Consider the following 20,331-nt stretch of genomic DNA (forward strand, 5'->3'; position numbering starts at 1 on the left):
CAAATCGAATAGCTGTGTTTAACAAAAGCCACATAAGTACATGAGGGAGAAAGGAAAAGATGTCTAGGGTTAGATACAGTGCAAAGAGACTTGTGTGGAGCATATACACTGAACTAGACCATTGGGCGGATTGGCCTGACATGTTAATTCAAATACATTGGTGTCACTCCTATGGTGTATTACCTAGAATCTTGTAAAATAAATATAGAGGTGCAACAAATGATCAAAATACTGACTCATTCACTTCTGAATAGCAATTCATGTGTTCAAGCACTTCTTTGAAAATAGTCTGTTCACTGAAGCTTGTTCTTGGCCAATATTATTCCATATTTGGTCAGCAAGTAGACTCTATTCAAGAGTGATGAGCTATGTCTGTATTTCTTTCCAATAATGAACAAATCCATCTCTAAATAAGACAAATGAAGTTAAACAGAGAAGTCTTTTGCACCTGAGAGAGTAGACAATGCTGGAAATCAGGGTTTCAATTGCTTGAATTGTCAAAAGACTTTCTATTTTTAATTAATATTACTGTCAACTCAGTGATTTATTCCCGAGTAATTATTTGCTGCGGAGTTAAAAGTTAGTTGTGTTTCAGGCTGCATTTCACTCTTGTAGATTTTTTTTGCCTTCCAGATAATCCAGAAAGCTATGACCCTGATTATGATTTCCTGCATCAGGACCTTTCGACCGTTGATCAGATTCCTCAGCACATTTCTGGCATGCTAAGCCCACTTCCAGAGTCAGCAGTAGAATCCAGTTCACCTCTTCCTGGGCAGACATTCACATCACCTCTTTGTACTTCACAACCTGTGCCTGACTGGAGGCAGGTGCCACAAACTGGTGTTCCACCTCTGCAAATGCCGCCAGCTTTACCAGAGAAGAAGCGTCGGAGTGCAGCTTCAGATAGTACAGGCTCCAGGGTCTCGTATGAGAGGCTTCCATCGCAGTACGATAATATCTCGGAGGAGGACATGCTGAATTCTGTTGTCCCAGTTCAGCTTTCTCCATTTGCAGTAGTGTCACCAAGGCAGCAAGGCATTCCATCGATTCCAGTTGGATTCCCAGGCATTGACGTTTCCGAATTAGCAGGAGTACCAGAGAAACCACCGCCACTTCCAGAGAAAAAGAAAAGGCAAAGTGAGTATTTACTTTTGCGACCAAATAAAAATGTGCATCTGTGGTGTAATTGTTTTGTTAAAACATAACATTTTATAATGCTGTATTGAATGTGATGTACAGTTGACATCCTATACTTCTGGCTTCAGTGCTTCCCAAGAGTGGATATGCTAACATTGGTCTTTAGAGGAAGCATGTTTTGGTAGTGATGTACACCCTGTAATATTCATTTAATTTTCATTTTGGAATGTTGCCATTACTGCCACCCCCATTGATGGACGTATAACTGAGTGTTATAAAGCTAAAAATGCTAGTTCTAAATATGAGCCAAATTTGGAAGGATAAAGTCTATCATTGTACCCCAGGAGATTATTTTCACTGCTCAAGTTCTTAGAATATGAATAGTTGAACGTAGCATTATGCTTTACAGTAGTTTTGGTGGTGCCGTTGAATGGCAATATTTGATATCTCCGTAGTAATACAATACAGTAAAATGCTTTCTGTCAGCTGGTATTATGTCAGCCTGCCTTGGCATAGCAGCATCCTGTATTCAGCTGTAGATTGCTGCAACAGCTCCAGTTGGCTGTGGCACTGAAAATCCTGAAGTAATTAATGGCATTCAACAGGAAAACTTGTAAAATTTGAACCAAATCCTAAAGTGTCTTTCTTGGCAGTGTATTCAAAGGTGTTGTGATCACTTCAAACCTGAATTTTTAAAAAAACACAATGCACAGTAGTCAGATTGTTATCTGGATCTCTTGAATGTCAGCGTGCATTATAAAGTTAGGACATGTCTGATGTCTGCACAATTTATCCATTGTTTTACCTTTGTAAGAGGAGCCTTTGTGTTCAACAAAAACAGCTTGACTACCTGGGCAGTTTTTTTTGTTCCACAAGAAAGGGGCAGTTACTTATTCATGGAACAAATCTGTAGCTTTTTCTGCCTGAGTTTCTCAAATTTCTAATAAGTTATGTAATAAGCCAAGTGGTTAGTGATGATATTCCTCATCAAAGTATATTCATAACTCGTGAATGAGTCAGAAGAGTTTGTTTGTTTTTTTTTATAAATTTAGAGTACCCAATTATTTTTTCCAATTAAGGGGCAATTTAGCATGGCCAATCCACCTACTCTGCACATTTTTGGGTTGTGGGGGCGAAACCCACGCAGACACGGGGAGAATGTGCAAACTCCACACGGACAGTGACCCAGAGCCGGGATCGAACCTGGGACCTCGGCGCCGTGAGGCGGTTATGCTAACCACTAGGCCACCGTGCTGCCCTGAGTCAGAAGAGTTAGGGTGCAGGGGCTTGGTAACTGCCTTGCTTTTCTGTCCCAATTCACTGAAGTCCAAGAAACATACATTACTTTCATTCTGATCACTTTTCTTTTAAATTCCAAAATTCTTCAATTTTCCTTGCTAATAGCACGGTGGGTGTACCTACACCACATGCGCTGCAGCGGTTTCAAGGACAATTCGAGATGCGCGAGGTAGCCACCCCTATGAAGGAATTATGTGTTTAGTCTTCAGAGACTAAACAATGACTTGTAATGAGCATTCTGTGTCTGGCACAGAAATGGTGAAAACTTTCATCCAATTGTTCAGTTCAGATTGTTCCAGGCTTCCAGGGCTATGCAAAAACTTTATAACTTTATCAACGGTTTCCATGTAGCTAACCGAGCAGTTTGTTTCACAAATGGCACTGCTACAAATGAGCAGGAATTGGAAGAGGGCTAAGGCAACTAATTTAAGGCAGAGGACATAAGGAGTCTGCAATGAGATATGATGAGGTGAAGTGAGTGGGCAAAAAATGTTGGCAGAGGGGTCTAATGTGGGAAAATCTGAACAGGTCCAATGTGGCAGGAAGAATAGAAAATCAGCGGTGCAGAGAGATCTTGATGTCCTGATGCATGAATCACAAAGTGTTGAATGCAGATACAGCAAATGATAATGAAGGTAAATGGAATGTTGACAGTTATTGCAAGTGGAATAGAGCCTAAAAGTAGGGAAGCTTTACTACAAGTGTACAGGGTGTTGCTGAGACCGTATATAGAGTACTGAGCACAATTTTTGTCTCAAAAAATATAATTGGACTTGGAGCAGCTCAAAGAGTGTTCACCCAACTGATTCCAGGGATCTGATGAGCAAAGGTTGGACAGATTGGGCCTGTATCCATTGGCGTTTGGGGGGGAAAAAAAGAGGAGATTGAATCAAATAAGATCCTGAGGGGACTTGACAGGGTGGATGTTGAGAAGATGCTTCCCCTCATCAGAGACAATATAATTATAAACACAGTTTAAAAATAAGTGATCGGCTGTTCAAAACAGACGAGATTCATTTTTTTGCGGGGTGTTAGCCTGTGGAATTCTCTTCCCCAGAGCGTCGTGTGGAAGGGTCGTTGGAAGGCAGTTAGATAAATTCACTATTAACAAAGGTGTCAAAGACTATAGAGGTATACCGGAAAGTTAAGTAAAGGCCGTGATCAGATTAGTTCTGATCCTACCAAATGGCTGTGAATGGCTTACTTCTCCTAATTCATAAGTCCATATGTACGTTCATACAAGAATTAATGTATTGAGGCTTTATGACTGGAACAGCACTTCCCCTTATGCTGCATCCCAAGTTTATGAATCATTAAGGAAAATTGAAGAGGTTAGATTTGTATCCACCAGAGTTCAGAAGAGTAAGAGGTGACTTGATCACAATCTTTAGAATCCTGAGGGGTATCAGCAGAATGGATGTGGCGAGAATGAATCCACTTGTCGGCGAACCTAGAACTAGAGCTCACTGTTTAAAAATAAGGGATCGCTCATTTAAGATAGCGATGAGGAGAATATTTTTTCTTGAGTGTCGTGAGTCTCTGGAACTCTTCCTCAAAAGGCATTGGATCAGAGTCTTTGAGTATTTTTAAGGCAGAGCTAGTTAGATCTTTGATTAACAAAGGGGTGTGAAACGTTATCAGGGTTGGCAGGATTGAAATTATAATCCGATCAGCCATGTCTTTATTGAATGTCGGAGCAGGCTCGAGGGGCTGAATGGCCTACTCCTAATTCGTATGTTTGTATGTTCATTAGTAGCATTATGAATTAAGATATTTTGCGGACAGTTTTTGAGCATCCCTGTGCTAAACTTTCCAACCAACAGGTCTCTGCCTTTCATTGTAGTTCTCCATCACAATTTATATGGATGGTATTGTATGCATAATGTATAAGGCACCCATTTAGAGAACCTACAACTGCATCTTGGATCAGATCTAACGCCACAGTACAACACGTGCATTTAAACAACAGTAATTAATGGCTATAGTAACTAAATATGCTTTGCTCTAAGTTGAATCTGAGAAGAAATAACTTGCATGTAACCTTGATGAATAAACTCCTCTTTTAGCACACAGCTAAATCGCTGGCTTTGAAAGCAGACCAAGGCAGGCCAGCAGCACGGTTCAATTCCCGTACCAGCCTTCCCGAACAGGTGCCGGAATGTGGCGACTAGGGGCGTTTCACAGTAATTTCATTTGAAGCCTACTTGTGACAAGCGATTTTCATTTCATTTTCCCCCCAGTATTTACTGCTAAAGTTTCTTGAATATCGTGGGTGGACATACAGATTACTGACACTTTCAATAAAAGCACATTTGGACATTTCTGTAGGCACCCTTGTTGTAAATCGCTCTAACCTATTCCTTTTATTATAATGGGCCCTTAGGAACTATTAATTTAACAAATGTTATGTTATGAATTGTTTAAAAATTGTTAATAGGTGAGGTATATTCCTCAAACAATTGAAAAATAATCAAATGATCTCACCGTAGACCATAGAATCCCTATAGTGCAGAAGGAGGCCATTTGGTCTGCATTGACCCTCTGAAAAAGCGCCCTACCAAGGCCAACTTCCCCCATTCTATACCCTTAACCCCATAACCTCACCTAACCTGCACATCTTTGGACTGTGGGAGGAAACCGGAGCACCCGGAGGAAACCCACGCAGACACTGGAAAAGCGTGCAAACTCTACACAAATGTTCACCCAAGGCCGAAATTGAACCCAGGTCCTTGGCACTGTGTGGCACTGTGCACATGCCACTCCACCTGCAGTCATAACACTATTTGAGGAAGATATAAAACTAAATGGAAAATAGGAATGTGAAGAAGAGCAAGCCCATTATAATGGTCTGTCAAAGCATCACTATGCCCCAACATCATTACTTTGAGATAGTTGCCTGTTTAAGCTCTTCAGTAGCAGTGGACCTGGAGCGCTTCCATGGAATACAAGTAGTCTCCCTTGCCTTAACGCACCTTTAGGCACTCGCAAGCAAATGCATTGATGTGTGTGTTGTATTTTGAATCATTTATTGTTTTAATGAAGGTTGTAACAAATAAATTACTTTAGTTAGTAGTTAAGTCAAACTTTGTTTTCATTAGTGAATATGCCCTTGCTTGGTAAGCACTAATGATGAAGTTATGGCTGAGTTATGGTTATTATGAAGAATGGTGCAAAATGGTGATTGATGGCAGATAAAGTTTTCAGTTGGCAGGAAAGGTAGATTGCAGAAGGCAAGGATCTTGAACATTTTGCTATTTCAAGTTGGAGTTTTTCCATAGCCAATGTGGGGAGCACTGTGCTTAAAAATATGAACATACCCTCGAGCCTACTCCACCATTTAATAAGATCATGGTTGATCTGATGGTAACCTCAAATCTGCGTACCGCCTACTCTTGCTAACCATTCACCCCTTGCTTGCCAAGAATCTTCACAACCTACTTTCCTACCTATCTTCGTGCCAGCAGCAAATTGGACAAACACCCATCCTTTCAATCCCTTCATCATCCAAGTTATTTATATAAATTGTAAACAGTTGAGATCCCAGCACTGATCCCTATGATGCACATTACATCTTGCCAACCTGAAAAGACCCATTTATGCCGACACTGTTTCCTGTTAGCCACAATACTTCCTATATCATGAGCTTTTGTTTTCTGCAATAATCTTTGATGTAGCACTTTATCAGATGCCTTCTAAAATTCTAAGTACAGTAAATCAAGCGGTTCCTCTTTATCCACAGCACGTTATTTCCTCAAAGAATTCCAATAATTCAGGGGCTAGTTTAGCACAGTGAGCTAAACAGCTGGCTTGTAAAGCAGAACAAGGCCAGCAGCGCAGGTTCAATTCCCGTACCAGCCTTGCTGAACAGGCGCCGGAATGTGGCAACTAGGGGCTTTTCACAGTAACTTAATTGAAGCCTACTTGTGACAATAAGTTTATTATTAAAAGCAGGTTAAACATGATTTCCCTTGGACAAAACCATGTTGACTCTGCCTGATAACTTCTTTAATAGCTTCTAACACTTCCCTATGACAGATGTTAAGTTAACTGGCCTGTAGTTTTTTGTTTTGTCTCCCTCCCTTTTTGAGTAATGGAGTTACATTTGCCATCTTCCAATCCCTTCCCCAAATTTAGAGAGTTTGGGAAAATTAAAATCAATGCATCAACTATTTCACTACTTTTAAGACCCCAGGATGAAGTCCATCAGGATTCAGCTCTTGGTAACCCACAGCTTCAACAATTAACTCGGTACCACTTCTCTAATGGCTACTTTTCCTGAGTTCGTCCTTCCCTTCCATTTCCTGGTTTATAACTACTTCTGGGTTGTTACTAGCATCCTCTATAGTGGAGAATGATGCAAAATAGCTACTCAATTCATCAGCCACAGCTTTGTTTTCCATTATCAATTCTCCAGACTCCCTTTCTATGGGACCAACACTCACCTTAATTAAAAATTTTTTTTATAAACATTGTTTTTATATTTCTCTCACGTACTCCAATTTGTCCCTCCTTGTTAATCTTTTAATCATTCTTTGCTGTTCCTTGTATTCTGTTCAATCTTTTGATGTGTCACCTGTCTTTACACAACTATATGCTTTTAAAAAAGTTTGATATTATCTTTAAACTTTCTAGTCAACCATCAATGGTGGATCCATCCCTTGGACTTAATGGCTGCACAAAAATGTGATTAACTTTCCAAATTTTTCTTAAACTTTTCTTAAAATATACTATTAACAGTGAGTATTGAAAAGCTCATGGGTGGATGGATACGCAAGAAGCTTGAATGTGATTGAAATAACAGCGATGAATTAGCAACGTTGTAATTGTACGATTGCTGAGGCTTGCTGGTTTAATTGCTACCTTTGCTGCAATTTAGTTCCCTTACAGGGTCACACTTCAACTTCTATCAGCCACCATTAACAGTCTCGGATGATCTAAATACACTGCTGAAATAAAAATTTGTACGTCTACAATGCTACACACAAATTTGCTCCATCAGGGATTGGGGTTGTCACCAGGTTTACCTGTCAACAGAGCTTCTTCCTGTTTTGGTGTCCCTATATTAACCTGGGCATATCAATGACCTTTGAATCAGCAATCCGTTCTCTTTTTGCAAAGATTTTCAGCACACCTCTGACTAGCTAATGGGAATTGGCAAGATGGGATGTAAAAGATATTAAGGCTTGTCTTTTTAAATTGAAAAATAAGAAACGGAAGCTGGGTTAAATCAGATGAGGATGAGAATTAATGTGAATTTTAATTTTTTAAAGAAGCAAAAGTGATTATGGTGAGGAGAATTAAAAAGATTTCATTCATAATTGTTTGTTTCTGGTATTGAGAGTTAATATGTGTATACCGCTGCCGATTATTAGTGTAATATCAATCCTTATTTCAGCAATATGATATTACAAACTGGATAAAACACATCTTCCCTTCACTCTGTCAGCATTCCGCAGAGATCGTTCCCTCCGAGACAGTCTAGTCCACTCCTCCACCATACACAACTCCTGCCCTGTTACCTCTTCCATGCTTAACATCCCAGACCCAAAACACTCATTCCAGGTTAAGCAGTGTTTCATTTGCACCTCTTTTAATCTGGTCTATTGCATTCGCTGCTCCCAGTGTGATCTCCTCTATATCAGAGAGGCAAAACACAGACTGGGTGATCGCTTTGCTGAGCACCTTCAGTCTGTGCGCATTCAGGACCCTGACCTTTCCGTTGCTTGCCATTTTAACATAAGACCCTGCTCCCATGCCCACATGTCTGTCCTTGGCCTGCTGCAATGGTCTCGTGAAGCTCAATGCAAACTGGAGGAACAAACAACATCTCATCTTCCGGTTAGGCACTTCTGGTCTCAACATCAACTACAGATCATTAGCTCTACATCACTTCGACCCATTTGTTTTATCCCATTCCATTTTAACTGTCTTTTACCCTTTTCTTTCTTGACTTTCTTTATATATATTTCCCCCCCCCCCCAGCTTATCGACCTTTCCTTACCCATTTTCCCCATTGCTTCCCCCCCCCCCCTCCCCCCACATCTACATCTGTCACAGTTTACCCTCTGATGATAGTTTCTCTGCTATTTGACCTTTCACACCTTTTGTTCTCTCTGGGGACTGCCTTTAGCACTCTTTCCCCATGGTTTCTGTGGCTATTAGCACTCTTTCCCCTTGGTATCTGTGGCTATGACTCATCTTTCACACTCACTCCACAGTATAAATATTTCCCATTTTCTCTGCCTTTTTGCTTTGACAAAGGGTCATCTGGACTCGAAACGTTAGCTCTTTCTCTTCCCACAGATGCTGGGCCTGCTGCGATTTTCCAACATTTTCTCTTTGGTGGATGCTGAAATTACAAACTTGACCAACCATGGACAATAGCTACTTATCTGGCAGACTAGAAGTTTTAGACTAGAATAATTGAAAATGTTAATCAGCATTTACAGCAGTTTGATTTTAAATGTTATTGCTGAAACTTAACATTTCCAACCATTCAAGGTGCTGAGGCAGATCTGTGATCAAGGATGAAATTGATGCTAAACCGAAGCCTTACTCAACATGTTGAATAAGACCATAAGACATAGGAGCAGAATTAGGCCACTTGGCCCATCGAGTCTGCTCCGCCATTCAATCATGGCTGATATTTTCTCATCCCCATTCTCCTGCCTTCTCCCCATAACCCCTGATCCCCTTATTAATCAAAACAAGAATAACCTCTAAGCATTTTGCCAGAGCAACAGGAATGCAGTTTTTGCTGCTTAACAATGCGGCTATAGCTTTTAAATTGCATAATGCTGCGCAGCAGATCACTTGACCTAGCAGTTCCATAATTCCTAAAACATAATCAAAATGTTATCTGGCAGTATTCTTGTCAAGGACATGAGCCCTTTTATCTAGGTTGCCGATTCAATGAAATGCTGAGAAATGTCTGCATTGTAGGTGAATCTGTCATTTGGGCAAGATTTTAGTTTGTGACCTGATCTGCGCTGGTAGTTCCCATGACACTGTTTTAGGGGAATAAAATAAGGAATTCTCCTCCTGGTGCCTTGGCCAATCTTGCTCCCCCACCAGCGCACCAAAAATTCATGTTGGGCCTTCATTTCATTTATAGTTTGTGCATGAAAATTGGTTGTTGTCTTTGGCTATTGCAATTCAAATTTATAATTGGTTGTGAAGCACTTCTGACATCCTGAGGATCTGGTTAGATGTTTTGCAACATAATTTTCTTCAAGTCAAATTTAAATATACTGTATAAAGTTTGATGAAATAAATTTATAGCAATATTTTATCATTCCTTTCTCTATTTGGTTTGATTCTTTGACTCTTTATCACTTGGGTCACTGTCCTGCATGGCAACCACCAGTCAAGGGCTGTAGTGACCTTTTCCCAGGCCAGTCAGTATTGTTGTAAAATCACTAACAGAGGTTGTGGAAAAATGACTTAAAAGTTGGTTTCCTTTGTTCAGTCTCTCGTGGCTTAGTGTATGAAAGATGTGTGAACCATTACTAAAAGGCATAGCATGTTGGAGCTCCAAATTGCTGAAATATCCTGCTGTATTCCTAAGATCTAGATTCCATTGAATAGAGCTATTAAAGAGGTGACATTGGTACAATGAGCTGATTCGTCTCCAATTATATTATTCTATGCCATCTAAATTACAGCTTTTCAAAATAGCGTTTGTAGACCCTTTATTTAATACATGCTTCCAAACACTGGTACTTCATTTTATTGTCACAATGTTCACATCTGAAGCCGATGTCGTTGGCATGAGTTTTGTGCAGCTGGTTGTCTTGGCTGCCATCCTTTGTGATTCTTGGCAAGTTTACTTTTGAGCTGCAGCCAGCTACATGGCATCCTTGTGTTGGGATTGGTTATCACTTGGATGTGGCGTAAAAGTAACTTCAGCTTCAACTGGGAATTCAGTCACATTCCTCATGTTATCAAAGTAAAGATGGTCAAGGTTGGCCAAATTTGATGGTTCACCTTGGATGTTACTCTGAGAAAGTTGCATCCGAATAGTGATACAGTGCTATTGGAACATTTTCAGCTTGCCATTGAACAAAGAGCAATAGGGCAATAGACCATAAGCATTCCCATGGAGACTGATTATTCCTAATGCTAATTTATTCTCAAGTTCATTTAATAATGTGTAAAACTAGTGGTGAACACTATTTTCCACTTTGCCTGTACGTATATGCAACACAATTCTCCTTTTCTGTTTCATAACTTGCATATAGTTGCAAATGTATTGTAAATTATCTATTGAACAAAAAACTGCCACACAACATCTAGTTTTTAGTTTCTTGACAGCAAATGATAAGACCATAAGACCATAAGACATAGGAGTGGAAGTAAGGCCATTCGGCCCATCGAGTCCACTCCGCCATTCAATCATGGCTGATGGGCATTTCAAATCCACCTCCCAGCATTCTCCCCATAGCCCTTAATTCCTCGCGACATCAAGAATTTATCTATCTCTGCCTTGAAGCCATTTAGCGTCCCGGCCTCCACTGCACTCTGCGGCAATGAATTCCACAGGCCCACCACTCTCTGGCTGAAGAAATGTCTCCGCATTTCTGTTTTGAATTTACCCCCTCTAATTCTAAGGCTGTGCCCACGGGTCCTCGACTCCTCGCCTAACGGAAACAGTTTCTTTGCGTCCATCCTTTCTAAGCCATGTATTATCTTGTAAGTTTCTATTAGATCTCCCCTTAACCTTCTGAACTCCAATGAATACAATCCCAGGAACGCCAGCCGTTCCTCATATGCTAGACCCGCCATTCCAGGGATCATCCGTGTGAATCTCCGCTGGACACGCTCCAGTGCCAGTATGTCCTTCCTGAGATGTGGGGCCCAAAACTGGACACAGTACTCCAAATGGGGCCTAACCAGAGCCTTATAAAGGCTCAGTAGCACATCGCTGCTTTTATATTCCAACCCTCTTGAGATAAATGACAACATAGCATTCGCTTTCTTAATCACGGATTCAACCTGCATGTTTACCTTTAGGGAATCCTCGACTAGCACTCCCAGATCCCTTTGTACTTTGGCATTATGAATTTTCTCACCGTTTAGAAAGTAGTCTATGCTTGGATTCTTTTTTCCAAAGTGCAAGACCTCACATTTTCTCACGTTGAAATGCATCAGCCATTTCCTGCACCACTCTCCCAAACTGTCTAGATCCTTCTGCAGCCTCCCCACTTCCTCAGCACTACCTGCCTGACCACCTAACTTCGTATCATCAGCAAACTTCGCTAGAATGCCCCCAGTCCCTTCATCCAGATCATTAATATATATGGTGAACAGCTGCGGCCCCAACACTGAACCCTGTGGGACACCGCTGGTCACCGGCTGCCATTCCGAAAAAGAACCTTTTATCCCAACTCTCTGCCTTCTGTCAGACAGCCAATCCTCAACCCATGCCAGTAGCTCACCTCGAACACCATGGGCCCTCACCTTACTCAGCAGCCTCCTGTGTGGCACCTTATCAAAGGCCTTTTGGAAATCCAGATAGACCACATCCACTGGGTTTCCCTGGTCTAACCTACTTGTCACCTCCTCAAAGAATTCTAACAGGTTCGTCAGGCACGACCTCCCCTTACTAAATCCATGTTGACTTGTTCTAATCCGACCCTGCTCTTCCAAGAAATTAGAAATCTCATCCTTAACGATCGATTCTAGAATTTTACCAACAACCGAGGTTAGGCTAATTGGCCTATAATTTTCCATCTTTTGTCTTGATCCTTTCTTGAACAAGGGGGTTACAACAGCGATCTTCCAATCGTCCGGGACTTTCCCTGACTCCAGTGATTTTTGAAAGATCTCAACCAACGCTTCCGCTATTTCTTCAGCCACCTCCCTCAGAACTCTAGGATGTAGCCCATCGGGGCCAGGAGATTTGTCAATTTTAAGACCTTTTAGCTTTTTTAGCACCATCTCTTTTGTAATGGCAACCATACTCAACTCAGCCCCCTGACCCTTTATAATTTTTGGGATATTACTAACGTCTTCCACTGTGAAGACAGACGCAAAGTACTTATTAAGTTCTCCAGCCATTTCCTCATCTCCCATCACTAGCCTTCCAGAATCAGTTTGAATTGGCCCAATGTCTACTTTGGCCTGTCGTTTGTTTCTTATGTATTGAAAGAAACTTTTACTATCATTTCTTATATTACTGGCTAGCCTGCCTTCATATTTGATCCTCTCCTTCCTTATTTGTCTCTTTGTTAACCTCTGTTTGTTTTTGTAGCCTTCCCAATCTTCTGATTTCCCGGTGCTTTTGGCCACTTTATAGGATCTCTCTTTTTCTTTGATACATTTCCTGACCTCCTTTGTCAGCCATGGCTGTCTAATCCCTCCCTGGATAATCTTTCTTTTCTTGGGGATGAACCTCTGTACAGTGTCCTCAATTATGCATACAAACTCCTGCCATTTTTGCTCTACTGTCTTCCCTGCTAGGGTCTGCTTCCAGTTGATTTTCACCAGTTCCCCTCTCATGCCCTCGTAATTACCTTTATTTAACTGTAACACCATTACATCCGATTTTGCCTTCTCTCTTTCAAACTGCAGACTGAACTCAACCATATTATGATCGCTGCTTCCTAAGTGTTCCCTTACTTTAAGATCTTTAATAAAGTCTGGTTCATTACATAGCACTAGGTCCAGAATAGCCTGCTCCCTTGTGGGCTCCATGACAAGCTGTTCCAAAAAGCCATCTTGTAAGCATTCCATGAATTCCTTTTCTTTGGATCCACTGGCTACATTATTTACCCAATCCACCTGCATATTGAAGTCCCCCATGATCACTGTGACCTTGCCTTTCTGACATGCCTTTTCTATTTCCCGGTACATGTTGCGCCCCTGGTCCTGACCACTGTTAGGCGGTCTGTACATAACTCCCATTATGGTTTTTTTGCCTTTGTGGTTCCTCAATTCTACCCACACAGACTCCACATCATCCGACCCTATGTCGTTTAGTGCCATAGATTTAATTTTGTTCTTAACTAACAAGGCAACCCCACCCCCTCGGCCCACCTCCCTGTCTTTTCGATAGGTTGTATATCCTTGGATGTTTAACTGCCAGTCCTGAACCCCCTGCAGCCATGTCTCTGTGATGCCTACCACATCATAATCATTCACGATGATCTGTGCCATTAGTTCATCTACTTTGTTACAAATGCTACGAGCATTCAGGTAAAGTGCCTTAATGTTAACTTTCTTATCAGTACAGATATTGGAAGTCCTAAGATGTCCAAAGTTATCCTTCCTTTTTGTTGCATTCCTAGTCTGCCTCAAGCTTAAATCCACCTGCCTACATGTTATCCTCCTGCGTATCTTGCCATTTAACTCCCTGCTCCCTGTCGCTTTCACTTTCCCTTCCCCCCAATGTCTGCTGTCTGCTTTGTCTGATCTGCTATAAATAATATTAACGGAATAACTGAACTAGTCAGCTGTTATCCAGAAATTAAGGCTGCTAACTTGTGGGGAAAAAAATTAGTTTGGGTTAATAACTTTACAGGACATTTTCAATCACTTGATTACAGCTTAGTTGCCATTCAGCCACCTCAATCATAGAGTTTCAGTATGCAGATGATACTTGGATGTAAACTCACTGAGAAACTGAGCTAAAGGTCATTAGAACATAGAACAGTACAGCACAGAACAGGCCCTTCGGCCCTCAATGTTGTGCCGAGCCATGATCACCCTACTCAAACCCACGTATCCACCCTACACCCGTAACCCAACAACCCCCCCCCCCCTTAACCAGGACACTACGGGCAATTTAGCATGGCCAATCCACCTAACCCGCACATCTTTGGACTGTGGGAGGAAACCGGAGCACCCGGAGGAAACCCACGCACACAGGGGGAGGACATGCAGACTCCACACAGACAGTGACCCAGCTGGGAATCGAACCTGGGACCCTGGAGCTGTGAAGCATTTATGCTAACCACCATGCTACCCTGCTGGTCATTGTCGGTGACACTTCCAAAGCATATGGAAAAATGAGCATTTAACTAAAGCATCCAGAAAACGAAGGTCCTCTTCCAATCAGCTGCCACAGCAAACGCCTTCTCATCATTCAGATCAATGGCATGACCGTGGAAAATGTGGAGATGGTGGGGTAGTGTTAATGTCATTAGACTGATGAATGTAAGAATTTCAAATATATCGTATTAGGTGCAGTAAGGATTAAAAGCCTGGGTTAGTATGTGACTGCTGCAGTCATGTTTTTAAAAATTACAGTTTTAAAACAGTCATAGACTTTTTGGAGACTGAGGTACAATCAAAGCATCGTAAATGTAAGATCATAATTCATTCCAGTTATGGTTAGTGTTTTCAGAAGTTGGGTTAATGGACTTTTGTTTATATTAAGAGGGTTCCCTGGGAAGTAGATTATTAGAAACGTTGTGCTTAGTTTTAGTAAGATGATTTAGTTAATGGGAGTAGCCAGGGGCTGAAGCAGCCAGGTGTTGAGGCTGCAGTTTAAAAAAGTTTAGTTTTGCGATTGGCATGCAAACAGACTAGAAGTTGTGCTCTCAATACACTTCAGTTAAAGATCTATCTGTGAATAGAATAGCAGTTTCTGCTACAGATTAACTAGTAGTTTGACTGTGGCACGAATCTTCAGCTGGTCTACATAGAACATACAGTGCAGAAGGAGGCCATTCGGCCCATCAAGTCTGCACCGACCCACCCAAGCCCTCACTTCCATCCTATCCCCGTAACCCAATAATCCCTCCTAACCTTATTGGACACTAAGGGCAATTTATCATGGCCAGTCCACCTCACCTGCATGTCTTTGGACTGTGGGAGGAAACTGGAGCACACGGAGGAAACCTACGCAGATACTGGGAGAACGTGCAGACTCTGCACAGATAGTGACCCAGCGGGGAATCGAACCTGGGACCCTGGCGCTGTGAAGCCACAGTGCTAGCTACTTGTGCTACCATGTTGCCCTCTGAGGGACAGATCTCTGAGGGATCTGTCTGAAAAGTGGTTTATCGAAGACCTCGTACAGAAAGTTTTCCTGGATTGGCCAACTGTATTTAAAAGCGGATTGTGTTCTGAGATGGGGTTTGTTTGAGTGGAGATGAAGATAACAGTTAGGATTGTTTCATTGTATTGATGAGCCTTGTTGAACTGGTGATTAAAAGCTATTTGTCTTTATGATAAAGTTATGATGTGGAGATGCCGGCATTGGACTGGGGTGAGCACAGTAAGAAGTCTTACAACACCAGGTTAAAGGAGGAAGGAGCTGTGCTCTGAAAGCTCGTGTTTGAAACAAACCTGTTGGACTTTAACCTGGTGTTGTAAGACTTCTTACTATGATAAAGTTAGTAATACTAATTTGGTGATAAAGTTGGTTTTAATATATCATATCCTTATTTGTGCATGAAATCACTCCTGGAGTGAAGTATCCTTTCCTCAGTCTTATAAAATAAATAAAATATTTAGGTTACTGTCTGGTATCCTAGCAACTATTGGGATCTAGTCTGGGATCTTAATAAAAGTTAGTAATCTATAGTCCAGTCTAATGTCTGGAGAACATGGGTACAAATCCCATCATGGAAGCTGCTGGAATTTAAATTGTATTAGTAATTATAGAATTGTAATTATAGTATAATTAGTAATTATAGTATCAGTAATGATAAGCATCTCATTGGTTATTGTTAAAAAAACATCTGGTTCACTAATGTTCTTTAGGGACGGAAATATGTTATTCTTGCCTCGTCTGGCCTATATGTGACTCGAGGCCCACAGTAAAGTGGTTGGCTCTTAACTACCCTCTGAAATGGCCTCACAAGCCATTCGGATCAAAGGCAATTAGGAATGGACTACAATTGCAAGCCTTGCCAGCCACGCCCAAATTCCATGAATAAATAAAAATAATGTATTTTCTCTTTTGAAGTGGAATTCACCCTGTAGAGGCTTCTCTCCAAGCATGGTCAGTAAGTACAGGGCCCGGCTCCTTTACCCAGTTCTTCTTTACTACATCCAAAAGGGCAGAATCTGAAGAAAGAATAAGGCCATGCATGACTGTCCTGTTGTGCCAAAGACAGGACCCTCTCCAACAAAGAGGAGGGTGGGTTCATAGGGAAAGTAGAAAAAAACTTAAATGAGAAATCTCCAATTCAAAAAAAAACAAAAAAAGTTGGTGCCAGGCAAACAGAATTTGACCGTGAGCTTCTCAAGGCTGGCAAATCTCCCTTTTAAAAACGGTCCCCAACACCTCTTGCCTCGAGAGGCAGCTTATTAATAGCAAATTACTGCGGATGCTGGAATCTGAAACCAAATAGAAAATGCTGGAATATCTCAGCAGGTCTGGCAACATCTATAGGGAGAGAAAAGAGCTAGTGTTTCAACTCCAGATGACCTTTTGTCAAAGCTTTGTCAAATACATTTTCTGTATCTTGGGAACTTCCTCTCGGCGAAGGCAAACTCTGCCAGTTTAGGTTTCAGCCAACTGAGCAAGTGTAATTGAGGACCAGGACCTCAAATCCGAGACGAAGGTTTATCAGGCAGCAGTAGTCCCTGTACTCTGGTATGCTTCAAAGACTTGGATAAACTAATGCAGGCACCTTGAACAACTGGAGAAGTACGACTAGCAGTGCCGTTGCAAGATCCTCCAAATCTGATGGCACGAAAGACAGCCCAATGGCAACCTCTTCCAAGCTAACACTCTCAGCATCAAGATGCTCATCGTTCAAATCCAGCTACACTGGGTGGTCATGGGATTCACATACCTGACTTCAGATTCCCAAAGTAATTGCTCTACCCTGAACTTGGTCACAGCTGGAGACTCCCAGGACAGCAGAACCACTCTAGGAATGTGCTCAAAGCATCCCTGAAGAAGTCAAAGATAACCATTGCCTCATGGGAATTCCTGGCTTACGAGCAACTAAAATGGATAAGGCTCATTTGGGAAGGCACCAAATACATTGAGATACTTCGGAACTATGTGGAGGTGAAGCCAAGATCATGAAGGAAGCACACAAACATCTAAACAACCCATCTATCCAACTCTGCCTGGTAAGTGGCAGAATCTTCAGCTTGTGCCCAGAGTGAAAGCAAGAGCTATATCCCGAGGGACTGATTACGAAGAAGAATTTTGATTTTCTTGTGATACAAAGTAGTTTATAAGCTTTTGTTATATATGTGTTCTTCTGATGTAGGCACTGAATTTGTCACTTTTGATTCAAAGATTTCAGGATTTATATAGAGAAATGAGTCAGAGGTCTTTTGCTTTGATTTCTACATGATGAACCTGTGGAGAGTAACTGGTCTTTGCATGATGCTTTTAAGGAATATTATTAAATTGTGCAACTGAGTCACTGAGGAAATGAACACTCAATTGGTGGGAAAGGGAAGATGTCTTCAAGATGGTTTCGATGAATATCATATGCTCTGACCAGAAAAGTCAAATAGAGAAAAAAATCAATCTGTTTATTTAGAAAAGCATTTAAGCAGGCAGTGTTTCTTAAGGTTTACATGGAGATTATAAAATTAAAGTTCAGACTAGAAACCACATTTTTCTTTTTTTCATGGGATGCAGGCAAGGTCAGCATTTGTTGCCCATCTCTAATTGAATGGCTTGCTGGACCATTTCAGAGGGCAGTTAAGACTCATCCACATTACTGTGGGTCTGCAGTGACCTGTAGGCCAGGTCAGGGAAGGCAGATTTCTTTCTCTAGAGTACATGTGAACGAGATGAGTTTTTGCCGATCAATAGCATCACAGTCACTATTACTGTCACCAGCTTTCAATTGCAGATTTTTTGATTTAATTTAAATTCCACCAGCTCCCATGGTGAGATTTGAACCTATGTCCCCAGAGAATTAGCCTGAGCCTCTGAATCATGAGTCCAGTGACCTTTCCACCACTGTGCATGCATGCAAGGTCTTTAAAAATGGGGTGGGCACAGTAAGAAGTCTTACAATAGCAGGTTAAAATACAACAGGTTTGTTTCGAATCACTAGCTTTCGGAGTGCAGCTCCTTCCTCAGATGAAGGGAAGGTGCTCACCTGAGGAAGGAGCTGTGCCCAAAAAGCTAGTGATTCAAAACAAACCTGTTGTAAGACTTCTTATCATAAAATCAAAAATGGGGATGTTTGCAGATGACTGCACAATGTTCAGCACCATTCACGACACCTCATAATGAAGCTGTCCATGTCCGAATGCAGCAAGACGTGGACAGTATTCAGGCTTGGGCTGACAAGTGGCAAGTTACATTCATCCCTCACCAGTGCCAGGCAAAGACCATCTCCTACAAGACAGGATCTAACCATCGCCCCATGATATTCAATGAATCGCTGAAACCATTCTAGATACCATCGCTGAATCCCCCATAATAAACATCCTGGGGGTTTCCATTGATCTGAAACTGAACTAGCCCTATATATATATATATATATATATTTATATATTGTGGCTACAAGAGCAGGTCAAAGGCTCGGAATTCTGTGGAGAGTAACTCACTTCCTGACTTCTGAAAGCCTGTCTCTCTCTTCACAAGTCAGGCATGTGATGGATACCTTGCACTTGCTTCAAGAATCTCTACACCATTCAGGCCAAAGCAGCCGGCTTGATTGATTGATACCCCATCCACAAACATTCACCCCCTCTACCACTGACGGACAACGGCTGTAATGGATACTGTCTACAAGATGCACTGCAGGAGCTCCTTTCAAACTGCTGCTTGGAAGGACAAGAACAGCAGGCACATGGAAATGCCAATACCTTAAAGTTTCCTTCCAAGCCACCCACCATTCCAACACAGAAATATATCTGCTATTATTTCACTGATGGATCAAAATCTTGGAACTCCCTCCCTACATCACATGGACTGAAGCAGTTCATTAAGTCAGCTCAACTCCACCTTCTCTGGGGCAATTAAGGAAGGGCGATAAATGTTAGCCTAGCCAGCAAAACCTTTATCTCAATAATTAATTTTTAAAAGTATTGGTTCATTATAGAAATATTATTGAAGACTTGCAAATGTCTGAATGTAATGTCAGTATGTGTTGAAAGCTGTTCCTATTTGTTACTTGGAAACAGCTTTAAGTGATCTATGTTTGCATTGTTAAATATTAGAATAAGCTATAGATTTAAGTGGGTTTAATTTATTGTTTTGTGTAAGAAAGTGTACAACTCTAGTTGTTTCATGTTAAACAAAGGTGTTTGCATCTAGGAGATTTTGGTTTTAATTTGAATAGTATTTCTATTGTGCTTTATGACAGGAAAAGTAAACACTAGCTTGGGGAAAGAATGAGTTGCTCTGCAACCAGGGGCAGCTTTTAAGGAAAGACCTAGTGATTTTCGTGCCTGGATCCAGGCAGTTGGAGATGGGAAGCTTGAGAGGGAATGGCTCTTGGCTCTGCTGGAACCTGGAAAGTTGTACAATGGAATATTGTGCACGAAAACAACTTTCAGAGGAACTAAATGACAGTTAATTCTAGAAACTAGGAAATGAAAGAGAAGCTCCAGCAAAAGAGGAATTGTCATTGAAGTTAGTTAGTCCTGGGAAGAAGCGAGCTGGTGAGGTTAGCTATAGAAGAAAACACATATCTGAAGCAATCGTAAGGTTTAGTGTTCTTATTTCTAATTTTGAAACTATAGTATTCTGTTGGGGTAAAGTGCTGGAATTTTACGTAGAGGTTTGGATGCTTATGGCAATTCAAGAAAAAGGAATACTGAAAGGAGAGTTGGAAAACCTGGAGAAGGATTCATACTGAAACAGCTGAGTCTTGTTTGAAAGGATAGTTGGGAAACCAGGAGGTGCATCCTTGATGCAAACAGCTGAGGCGAAGTATTGTTTGAATGAAGATTTTAAAGCCGGTCTTTTTGAGAGCAGGGTTTGGAAATACTCGGATGACAATTAATCTGGGGGCA

General features: G+C 41.4%; 1 protein-coding gene across 1 annotated transcript in view; it reads left to right on the forward strand.

Annotated features, from left to right (window-relative positions):
- LOC119955682 (rap guanine nucleotide exchange factor 1-like) overlaps positions 1-20,331 on the forward strand; it is a 207,799-nt gene that overhangs the window by 102,461 nt on the left and 85,007 nt on the right. The window contains 1 exon segment of the mRNA XM_038782122.1: positions 634-1,137. Within this exon segment, the coding sequence (XP_038638050.1) occupies positions 634-1,137 (504 nt within the window).

Source organism: Scyliorhinus canicula, chromosome 21, assembly GCF_902713615.1.
Source record: "Scyliorhinus canicula chromosome 21, sScyCan1.1, whole genome shotgun sequence".
Classification (NCBI taxonomy): Eukaryota; Metazoa; Chordata; class Chondrichthyes; order Carcharhiniformes; family Scyliorhinidae; genus Scyliorhinus; species Scyliorhinus canicula.